The sequence below is a fragment of the Pteropus alecto genome, unplaced genomic scaffold (genome assembly GCF_000325575.1).
Source record: "Pteropus alecto unplaced genomic scaffold, ASM32557v1 scaffold194, whole genome shotgun sequence".
Taxonomy (NCBI): Eukaryota; Metazoa; Chordata; class Mammalia; order Chiroptera; family Pteropodidae; genus Pteropus; species Pteropus alecto.
The window spans coordinates 363,394-375,293 of NW_006436281.1; the positions used below are offsets into that span (position 1 = coordinate 363,394).

Genomic DNA, 11,900 nt, shown 5'->3' on the forward strand with positions numbered 1-11,900 from the left:
GATTTGAGAGACTTTCCTTTCTCTGCTGTAGGTTTTGGCTTCTTTTGTCTAAAATTATTTGCCCGTATAAACATGGGTTTGCTTCTGGACTCTCGATTCTGTTCCACTGGTCTGTGTGTCTGTTTTCCTGCCAATACCACATTTTGATTACTGTTGCTTTGTAGTATAATTTAAAGTTGGGCAGAGTGATGCCTCCAGCCTTGTTCTTTTTTCTCAGGATGGCTTTGGTGATTCAGGGTCTTTTGTGCTTCCATACAAATCTGATGATTTTTTGTTCTAGTTCTTTAAAAAATGCCGATGGGATTTTGATGGGGAGTTCATTAAATCTGTATAATGCTTTAGGTAATAAGGTCATTTAAACTATGTTTATTCTTCTGATTCAAGAACATGGAATATCTTTCCATTTCTTTGTGTATTCTTCAATTTCTTTTTATAGAGTCTTGTAGTTTTCATTGTATAGGTCCTTCACCTCTTTCGTTAGGTTTATTGCTAGGTATTTTATTCTTTTTGTTGCAATTGCAAAAGGGATTTTTTTCCCATTTCTTTTACTAAAAAATTCATTATTAGAGTATAGAAATGCTATGGATTTTTGAATGTTGATTTCATATCCCAAAACTTTACTGTATTCATTTATTATTTCTAGTAGTGTTTTAGTGGATTCTTTAGGGTTTTCTACATAGAGAATTGTGTCATCTGCAAATAGTGAGAGTTTGACTTCTTCATTTCCTATTTGGATGCCTTTTATTTCTTTCTCTTGCCTGATTGCACTCGCTAGGACTTCTAAAGTAGACAGCCTTGTTTTGTTCCTGATCTTAGAGGAAAGGTTTTTAGTTTTTTACCATTAAGTATAATGTTAGCTGAGGGTTTGTTGTATATGCCCTTTATTATGTTGAGGTACTTTCCTTCTACACTTATTTTATTAAGTGTTTTGATCATAAATGGATGCTGTATCTTGTCAAAGGCTTTTTCTGCATCTATCGCCATGATCATATGCTTCTCATTCTCTGATTATGTGGTGTATCACATCAATCAATTTATGTATGTTAAACCATCACTGTGCCCCTGGGATGAAGCTCATATGATCATGGTGTAAAATCTTTTTAATGTGTTGCTGTATTCTATTTGCTTGTGTCTTTTTTAGGGTTTTTGCATCTGTGTTCATGAGAGATATAGGTCTGTAGTTTTCTTTTTTCATATTATCTTTACCAGGTTTTGGTATTGGGGTAATGTTGGCCTCATAAAATGAGTTAGGAAGTATTGCCTCCTCAATTTTTTGGGAGAGTTTGAGAAGAATAGGAATTAAATCCTCTTCGATTGTTTGGTGGTATTCACTGGTGAAGCTCTGGCCCTAGACTTTTACTTTTTGGAAAGTTTTTGATGATTATTTCAATTTTCATACTGCTGATCAGTCTATTTAGATTTTTCAGCTCTTTATGATTCAGTCTAGAAAGGTGGTATATTTCTAAGAATTTTTCCATTTCTTCTAGTTTATTATATTTGGTGTCATATAAATTTTCATAGTATTTTTGTATAATCCTTTGTATTGCGGTGGTATGTCTTATAACTTCTCTTTCATTCCTGATTTTGTTTGTGTCCTTTCTTTTTTCTTTAGTGCATCTGGCCAGATATTCATCAATTTTATTAATCTCAAAGAACCAACTCTTCATTGCATTTATTTCTTATATTGTATTTGTTTTCATTTTGATTACTTCCTTGCTTTTGCTCCCTTTGGGCTTCATTTGTTCTTCTTTTTCTAATTTCTTAAGATGAAGTGTTAGGTTATTTGGGCTTGTTCTTGTTTTTTGAAATATGAATGATATGAACTTTCCTCTTATTATTGCTTTTGCTGTGTCCCAAAATTTTTGATATGATGTACTTTCATTCTCTTTCATTTCTATATATCTCTTGATCTCTCTTTTGATTTCTTCTCTGACCCAGTCATTCTTCAGTAGTATGTTATTTACTCTCCACATATTTGTGGTTTTCTCCACTTTCTTTTTACAGTTGATCTCCAGCTTCAAAGCATTATGATCAGAGAATATGCTAGTTTTGTGTCCCAGTATGTGGTCAACCCTTGAGAATGTTCCATGTGCACTAGAAAAGAATGTATAAGCACGTGTTTTGGGATGAAAGGCTCTGAAAATGTTGATTATGTCCAACTGGCTTAATGTATCATTTAAAGATGTTATCTCTTTATTGATTTTGTTGAGATGATATATCCATATCTGACAGTAGGGTATTTTGGTCAGTTTGTGTTTTGATTGTGTTTTGGTCAGTTTCTCCTTTTAATTGTTAGTAATTGCTTTATATATTTTGAACCTCCCTTACTGGGAACATAGATATTAATAGGTGTTATGTCTTGTTGGTGCATGATTCCCTTTATCATTATGAAGTGTCCATCAGTATCTCTCTTTACCTTTGTTATCTTGAATTCTGTTTCGTCAGATATAAGTACAGCTACATCGCTTTTCTCTGAATGCCATTTGCTTAGAATATAGTTTTCCATCCTTTCACTTTGAGTCTATATTTGTCCTTGCAGCTGAAATGGGTCTCTTGAAGGCAGCATATGGTTGGGTTTGGTTTTTTGATCCAATCTGCAACTCTGTACCTTTTTATTGGTGAGTTGAGTCCATTTACATTTAGGGTGATTACTGAAATATGAGGTTTTCCTTTAGCCATTTTATCTTTTGTTTTCTGGTAACTTAGTTTTTCCATTGTTTCTTTGTCCTTGTGTTTCTGTCTATTATTTTAATTTGGTAGGGTTTTGTGCATTTTCTTTCTGGTCCAGTCATTTACTATTTATTTACTCAACAACTTTTATATATTTACTATTTATTTACTCAACAACTTTTTGTTCAGTGTTATGTATTTCAGTTCTGGATTTCTAGTGTGTGGTTACCATTAAGATTATGTAAAGGCCAGGTGCTGTAGGCGTAAGAAATAAAAAATAAGGCATTGTAAGCTGACAAGGTCCTTGTAATCTGTGAGGTCAACCAAGGGTTGCCTCGCCTAAAAAAAAAAAAAAAAAAAAGATTATGTAAAGGTTATATATATGCAGTAGTCCATTTTCTTCCGCATGTGCCTTACTTCCATTCCCCTTTGCATATTTGGATCTTTACTCCCTCTCCTTTTCTATTTTTGTTGTCTCAGATGGTCCCTATGTATCTTGAATGTTTATTTCTAACTTGCAGTAGTGATTATCTTCTTAATGTTTAAACTTATAATGTCCTGTTCTTAAAAAGGGTTGCCTTACCCTGCTTCTGTCTGCCTGTTGATTGTCTTACTCATGGTATTTTTTGTCTGTTTGTCTCAGGTGGGATGACCCACTTCAGTATTTTGTGTAATACAGGCCTTGTAGCAGAGAATCCCCTCAACTTTTGTTATGTCTGTAAATGAGTTTATTTCTCCTTCACATCTAAAGGAGAGCTTTGCTGGATATATTATTCTTGGCTGGTAATTCCTTTCACTTAATAGTTTCAATATTTGGTTCCACTCCTTTCTTGCTTGTAAGGTTTGTGCTGAGAAGTCTGGAGATAGTCTAAGGGGTTTTCCTTTATAGGTTACTCTCTTCTTTTCTCTGGCTGCCTTGAGAATTCCTTCTTTGTTATTAATTTTTGACAATTTTAATATGTATCTTTGAGAAAGCCTTTTTGGATTTTGATAACTGGGTGATCTATTTGCTTCTTGAATTCAAAGATCCAGCTAATTTTATAGATTTGGGAAACTCTCCTCAATCATTTGTTTGAATGTGCTCTCTGTTCCCTTCTTCTCTTCTCCTGGTGTACCTATTATTCTTATGTTGCTTTTCCTGATGGTGTCAGATAGTTTTTATGTAGTTCTTTCATTTTTTTTTTTTCATTCTCAGGTCTTTCACTTCTTTCTTCTGAGTTGTTTCCAGATTTCTGCCTTCGATATCACTGATTCTTTCCTCCGTCTGGTCGGCCTCTATTTCCTAAGCTTGCTATTTCATTTTTTTATCTCCTTTAATGTGTTCTTCATGTCTAGAAGTTCTATTTGGCTCTTTTTTAGCATTTCAATCTCCTTGCTAAAAAACTCATTTTGTTGGTCTGTTTTGATTATAAGTTTTTGGAATTGTTGATCATTATTTATCTTGCATCTCATTGAGTTTTTTTCAGAAGTGCAATCCTGAATTCTCTGTCATTTAAATCACATATTTCTATGTCTTTAAGCTTATTTTCTGGAGATTTTTCATTTTCTTTCTGTCGCTTAGGTTGTTCATGGCCTTTGATGGATTATTTCTCTGCATAGGTATTAATGGGAATGTACTCTGTTTTTTAAAAAATTACTTTCAGGAACACCAAGCAAAATGGCATAGATGATAAAGGATTTGTTCATCTGCTCTTTCAATCACGTCAAAGTTGTGACAGAAACGCGGAGCAAACAACAGCTAGAGTCACCTGGGGTCTAGACAAACAAAGGCCTGCAACTAGGGAGAAAACTAGGACAAAAGGGCTTGGCACAAAATATTCCACATAATGAAAACCCAGGCTCTACAACTAAGAATACTTTTATCTAGCGAAGCTATTTACAGTTGAAAGACAGATACTGTCATTTAAATCACATATTTCTATGTCTTTAAGCTCACTCTGCCATGCTTCTCAGATTTAATCTTTCTTAAAGTATTAAGGTAGTAATTATTATATTAAAACATAAAGTAGTGTACTTTTATGATATTTAGGTTGGATACAAATCCTAACTTCTTCCCCACAGTTCAGTATATCCACCACATGTAGTTCTAGATGATACTTCTTTCTACAATCCCTTACTGAACTGTTCCTGGGTTTGAACACACCAATGTAAGGTGATCCAGATTCACTCAAGACCAGCAATCTCTCTTAGTACTTCGTTTCTCATTGATTCCTTAGCCAGATCCCTGATCTCTCTCTAGGCAGGCACCAATCCCATTTCTACCCAAACCTAAAGGCTTTTTGAAGCTGAGATTTGATCTCACACTGATCTGCGACCACTTATAATCTGTTTATCCTGTGTACCTGGAAAACTAGAGAAAGTTTGCCTTCCTGTGGTCAAACAGAACCATCATGAATTCATGAACCTGACAAGGGAAGCTCAAATATTTTCTTCAAGGTACTTCACTCTTTCACTGCTCCATCACTGCTCTTTAGAGAAGACTGAACACACAGAAGATGAATGAATGATTTGATGAACAAGTGAAAATCAGTTTGAAAAAAGGGAGCAAATGAGGATACTATCTTTCTTTGTAATATTAGAACCTGTGAAATAGGGTCAGAGATACAGTTTTCCTAAGAAGGAGGTTTCTGGATAAAGAATTAAAGTATTACATTAACTATATGTCATAATATTTCAGGAGGGAGAAAAAGACATCCACATACCTGGGCCATGGTTTTAGAACTGCCAGTCCTCCTCAGGTTTCCTCTAATAGAGAAGCAGAGTTTAGAGAAGCCAGAGCTGGGGGAGGAAAAAGATGCCTTGAGATCTGGTATATCTCAGAACTCCAAAAATTATTTAAGGTAAGATAGCCTTTCTTTTTTATTATTCCTGCTTCTGGCCAGCCTTGCCCACTCTCTACCCTCCAAAACACATAAACACATATCAGGAGATATAAGAAGTCGTCTAGACAAACCCAAGCCCTTCCCCATACCTAGGGAAACAAGCCACACAAGTATGGATACAGAGCAGAGGCACTCTTGCATCAAAGCTAGATCCAGACACTTCACTCTGACCTATTTTTCATTCTGATCATGCCACCTGAACCCAGCCTGGGCATTCAGTCATTCTCCCTCATCCAGGCCTATATTGCAGGGTTGAGACCAGGCCACACAATACAAACTGCAACAACTTTCATGATCTTGAGATGGACCTAGACTCCACCAGACAAAAGTCAGGAAACAGTAGAGACCAACTTGAAAAACTTTAAACTGTAAAATTGCCTGCATAAGTGATGCCTTTTTTCTAAGCTAGAACTATGACTCCCAAGATTCTTTGAGCTAACTAATCTGGATTTCCCTATCAGGTTCCACTTTGCTTTCTGACATGAGTCATTGCCTGTGCCCCCTGCTCCCATCCCACCCTGTACCCATTAGGGAAGAGTGAATTTATGGTTACTGAAGCCATAGAGCAACGCAGATTTTTCAGCCTTCTATGTGAGAGGTGCTGTATACACATTAATTTTTAATTCTGAAATGTATTTATTATCTCAATTCAACAGATGAGGAAATGGAAGGTCAAAGAATTAAAGACATTTTCCCATATCACAAATAATAAGTAGAACTGATGTGATTTGAATCAGTTTTCTGTAACTATAAATCCGCCTTTTTTTCAACTATAAGACACCATCTGTTAAAAGATTTACTAAAGAGATAGTTTTAAGCAATTAGATACCATCATTTTACAGGTATTCAATTGTCAAATTTAAAGGTTGATGAACCTTATATTAGGAATGTATGGAAAAGGGCATTCTCATGATATCCTTTAGACATGTGAAAACCTATCAACAGTGCAAATGTTGAGAAGTCATTAAAGGAAGATAACATAATTCACAGTCTCTGTAATATATTACATACAGTTCCAGCATACAATAAAAGTTATCAAACAATGTAAATAAACAGGCAAAAGTAACTGATAATCAAGAGAAAAATGTCAATAGGAACATACGCAAAGATGATCCAGAGAGTAGAGCTAGCAGACAAAGACTTGAAAATATTATGATTTACATGCTAAAGAAAATAGAGGAAAACATGGGCAAAAAAGTAATAAAATATGGAGGATATCAACAGAGATATATAATCTTAAAAAAGAATAACATGAACATTTTATCATTACAAAAATATAATTATCTAAAATTAAGAATTTATTAGATGTATTTAACAGCAGAAGCAGTATTGATCACCATGGGAAATTAAACACCTCAAAGAGAGAATTGGACAGAAAAATTATTTGAAGAAATAATGGACAAAAACATTCCAAATCTCATCAAATACCTTGACACATAAGTCAAAAAGACTCAGCAAACCTAACCTTGATAAAATAAAGAAATCCATACCAAGCCAAACGGTTGAAAAACAAAATTGCAGAACATATCTTAAAAGTATGTAGTTAAAACTGACATCAGTTAATAAGAAAACAGCAATAAGAAAAAGACTTCATTTCTCAACAGAAATTATAGTAGCCTGAAGAGGATTATATCTTTTAAAGTGCTGGGGAAAAAAACTGACAACTCTGAATTTTATACCCAGAGAAAATATTTTTCATAAATGAAGGTGAAATAAAAATGTTTTTGAACAAAAGCTGAGAGAATTTCTTATCAACAGACCCACAATACAAGAAATACTAAAGGGCAGCAATCAGGCTAAAGGAAAATAATCCCAGATATGCAAAAATGCAATGAACAGCTGTAGTCATAGTAAATATATGACTAATCTGACTAAATAATAATAATGTTTTGTGGGGCTTGTAATATAGGAAGAAAGAATGAAAATAATAGCAAAAATGGTGGAAAAGGTAAATAGAGTTACACTATTGAAATGTTTTTATATTATTTGTCATGTGGTAAAAGCTCTAATTTAAAGGGGACTGTATTAAAGGTATATCTTATAATATCTAAGGTAAGTAGTAAATAATTATACAAAGATGTACAGCCAAAAAATACTAATAGAGAAGATAAAATGGAATATGGAAAAATACCTGATAATACAAAAGAGGGCAGGAAAAGAGGAATAAAGAACAGATGGGACAAAGACAAATTTTAGCAAGAGACAGACTTATGCTCTACTGTATCAGTAATTGCATTAAATTAAGCATAGCAATTAAAAACTAAGACTGTCAGATCAAATTAAAAAGATAAAAGAGAATCAGTTATGATGCTTATAAGAAACACACCTTAAATCTGAAGCAACATAGGTTAAAAGAAAATGAGTGAAAAAATATTTTAGACAGGATTAATCAAATTGACTCAATTGAACATTATACTCTCAATCTACAGACTACACATTCTTTTTAAATGTTCATAGCATATTTATCAGAATGATATTCTGGGCCATAAAGCAAATATGTATAGATTTCAAAGGATTACTATCAAAGAATGCATCATTATTAAAGCTGTTAGAATTAACTTGGAACTCAAAAACAAGCATTTCTCAAATGTTTCCAAATATAAAAATTTTAATTCCTAAATAAGTGCAGGTAAAAAAATAAGCCATAATAGAAAGCAGAAAATATTTTGAACTGAATGATAATGAAAGTCTCAAAGCTTAGTAGATGCAGTCGAACCAATGCTTACAAAGACATTTTTAGCTTTAAATATTTTATAAAAGTAGAAAGGTTAAATATCAATGATCTACCTTTTCAAGCTAGAAAAAGAAAAGCAAATTAAGCTTATGAAAGCAGAACATACAAAATAAATCAATAACAAAAAACACCAGATATAAAACAAAGAAAAACTAATAAAGCCAAAAGCTATTTCATTGAAGAGATTAAAAAGATTGATAAATTTCTAGCTACACTGATCAAGAAAAAAATGCCAATATCTGGAATATAAAAGGAGATATCACTACATTTATTACAGACATTGACTTAATAATAGAATTTTAAGACAAACTTTATGACAACTTGAAAATGTGGATAAAATTTTTAAATTCCTTGAAAATATAATTTAAACTGATAGAAGAAATAAAAACCATGAATATTGCTTTATTAAAAAAATTAAATCTGTATTAGAGCCTTTCCATTATAATGTCAGGTCCAGAGGCTTCAGTGGCAAATTCTACCAAACATTTAAAGAATTAAAAATACCAAACTCAGTCTCTCTTAGACATAGAAAACAATATCCTGAAGCCAGCATAACTGATATCAAAACCTGACAAGCACATCATAAGAAAGGAAAATTATATCTCTCATGAACATAAATGCAAACATATGAAACAAAATATTAGCAGGGAGAAGCCAGTGATATCTGTGACCAAAAGATTTATTCTAGAAATGCAAAAGTCATTTAATTGTCAAAAAGCAATCAATAGAATCTTCCAACTTGAAATAATAAAGAAGAAAACCATTCAGTCATTTCATTAGAGACAGAAAAACCATTTGATAATATTCAACATCAGTTTGTGATAAAAGTTCTCATTAAACTTGCAAGAGAACATCTTTAATCTGATGAAGGGATCTGCAGACTAAAACTATAACTAACATTATATGAGAGGTGAAATATGGAGCACTGTCCTTCTGAGTTCAGAAACAAGACAAGGTTGTCCACTCTTACTATTTTCATTCAAATTTGTACCAGAAGACCTATCCAATACTATAAGGGAAAAAATGTGAAATAAAAGGAATGAAGATTAGAAAGAAAGAAGTAAATCATCTTTATTTGCAGATAACATCATTTGTAAAAAAGGCCTTCAATTCTACAAATTATCAGAATAAGTGAATTTATTAACAAAATTTATAAATAAAAAGTCAATATATAAAACACAACTGTATTGAAACAAAGCCATTGAAAAATGAAAATTTTAAAATCCGAAAAATTTATAAAAAACAATCCTTGCAACCAGTCTAACAAAAGGTGTGCATGATCTTTGAACTGAAAATAACAAAACATTAAGAAATGAAAGATGAATTAAATGGAAACATATTCCATGTGAATTGGAAGATACAATTTTAAGATTATTGATTCTCTCTAAATTGATCTATTGATTCAGTGTTTCTCCAACAATATCAGCATTTTTTTCCCAAAAATTAACAAACTTGTCCTAAAACTATATAGAAATGCAAAGAACCCAGAGTAATCAAGGCAATTTTGAAGAACAAAGTTGTGAATCTCACATTACCAAGAAATAATATAAAGCTACTATAATTAAAACTGTAGGATTGACACAAAGATTGACAAATAGACCAGTAGAATAGAAATAGAGTCCAGAAAGAGACCTATACAAATATAGCCATTTTTTATAATGTCTGACTGCAATTTAGAGTAGAAAGGATAGTCTCTTCAACAAATGGCACCCGAGCAATAGAGTATCTGTATGGAAAAATTGATTTTGACTCTCATCCAACTACATATACAGATATAAATTCAAAATGGATCATAGGCCTAAATGCGAAAACTAAAACAATAAAGTTTCTGGAAGAAGAAACAGGAAAACATCTTCATGATCTTGGGGTAGGCAAAATTTTGCCTTTTTTGATTAATTTTTATTTCCACTTACTTAGACTTAGAGAAAAGTTGCAAGAGTAGTACAGAGAGTTCCTGTAAACCCCTGACCCTAATGTTAACATCTTACATGGGACAATGATCAAAACCAAGAAATTAACATTGGTACACTACTATAATAGCATATCTATTCAAATATCACCAGTTTTCCCCACTAAGGTCCTCTTTTCTTTTCCAGGATCCTATACATAACTCCACATTGCATTTAGCTATTATTTCTCCTTAGTCTCTTCTAATCACTATAGTCTTTCTTGTGGTAATAATTTTCAATTGCTGCCATAACGGATTACCACAAATTTAACTTAAAATAACACACATTTATTTTCTCAGTTTCCATGGACCCATAATCTAGACACAGTTTAGCTGGGTGCTCTCATCAGGCTGGTCGAATGAGCTGCAAACAAGGTGTCAGCTGGGCTGTGTTCTCATTCGGAGGCTCAACTGGGAAAGAATCACTTCCACATTCATTCAGATTGTTCGCAGAATTCATTTGCTTGATGCTATATGACTGAAGGCCCCAGCTTTTTGCTGGCTGTCAGGTGGAGGATGTCCTCAGGTCTTAGAAGCCACTTGCAATTTCTTACAATGAGATTCTCCAATATTGCCACTTATTTCATCAGGTGTATAAAGGGAGACTCTGGCTCTAGTCTGCTATGATGGAGTTTTATATGACATAACATAATCACAGTAGTGACATCCCCATATAAAGTAACCTAATCATGGGAGTGATATCCCTCATCTTTGCCATTTTCTACTGATTAGAAGAAGTAAGTCACAGGTCCTACTCACATTCTAAGGGAAAGAATTATACAATGGCATAGACACAAGCAGGCAGGGATCATGGGGCCTCCCTAAAGTCCATCCACCACACCTATCTTCATACCCTTTCAGGTTGGAAGAGTACCAATCATTTATTTTGTCAAATGTCCCTCTACTTGGGTTGTCTGATGTTTTCATAATTAGAATAAGGTTATGCAGTTTTGGCATTACCACAATGGCGATGTGCCCCTCTCATATGAAAGGGATCATGATGTCATTGCTTTATTACTGGTGATGTTAACCTTGATTGCTTGGTTAAAGTGCTTCATGTTGGGTTTCCCCACTATAACGTTACTAACTTGCCTGTGGTAGTAAGCATCTTTGGGTGGTGGAAAATACTTTGACACTATACAAATCCTTTTTTCTCCTCAAACTTTCACCCATTAATTTTAGCACCTATTAGTGCATCTTGTCTGAAGCAATTATTACTAAGAGCCACTCTTTTGACTTACTTTCTTCTTCTTTTTCTTTTTTTTAAAATGAGGTATAATTGATGTATAATATTATACTAGTTTCAGGTGTACAACATAATGATTCAATATTTTACAAAATTATCACCATAAGTCTAGTTAACATCCATCTCTATATATACTTAAAAAAATTTTTTTTCTTGTAATGAAAACTTTTGAGGTTTTAAGCAACCTACTGTCCATTTCTTATGTCTATCTTTCCTTCCACATTTATCAATTGGAATTCTACTGTGAGAAAGAACTGTCCCTCTTCCCCAGGAAAAGACTTTTTAAACAGAACAAAAAATGCAATAACCATAAATGAATAAGATTGGTAAATGAGCTCCAATAAAATTAAGAAAATCTCATCATTATAAGATATTAAGAAAGTGAATAAGAAGCTATAGGCAAATAGGAGATATTCTCTC

The 11,900-nt window shown here is 33.2% G+C and overlaps 1 protein-coding gene across 4 annotated transcripts in view; it reads right to left on the reverse strand.

Annotated features, from left to right (window-relative positions):
• ZNF404 (zinc finger protein 404) overlaps positions 1-11,900 on the reverse strand; it is a 27,719-nt gene that overhangs the window by 10,488 nt on the left and 5,331 nt on the right. For 3 of the 4 annotated variants that reach the window (XM_025046771.1, XM_006911778.3, XM_025046770.1), the window contains one exon: positions 5,373-5,448. The exons of the other annotated variant lie outside the window; for it this stretch is intronic. Coding sequence is in view for 2 of the 3 variants with exons in the window: in XM_006911778.3 (XP_006911840.1) it covers positions 5,373-5,381 (9 nt within the window). In the remaining variant the exon portion in view is untranslated. The remainder of the gene's footprint in view (positions 1-5,372; positions 5,449-11,900) is intronic. 4 annotated transcript variants of the gene reach the window in all.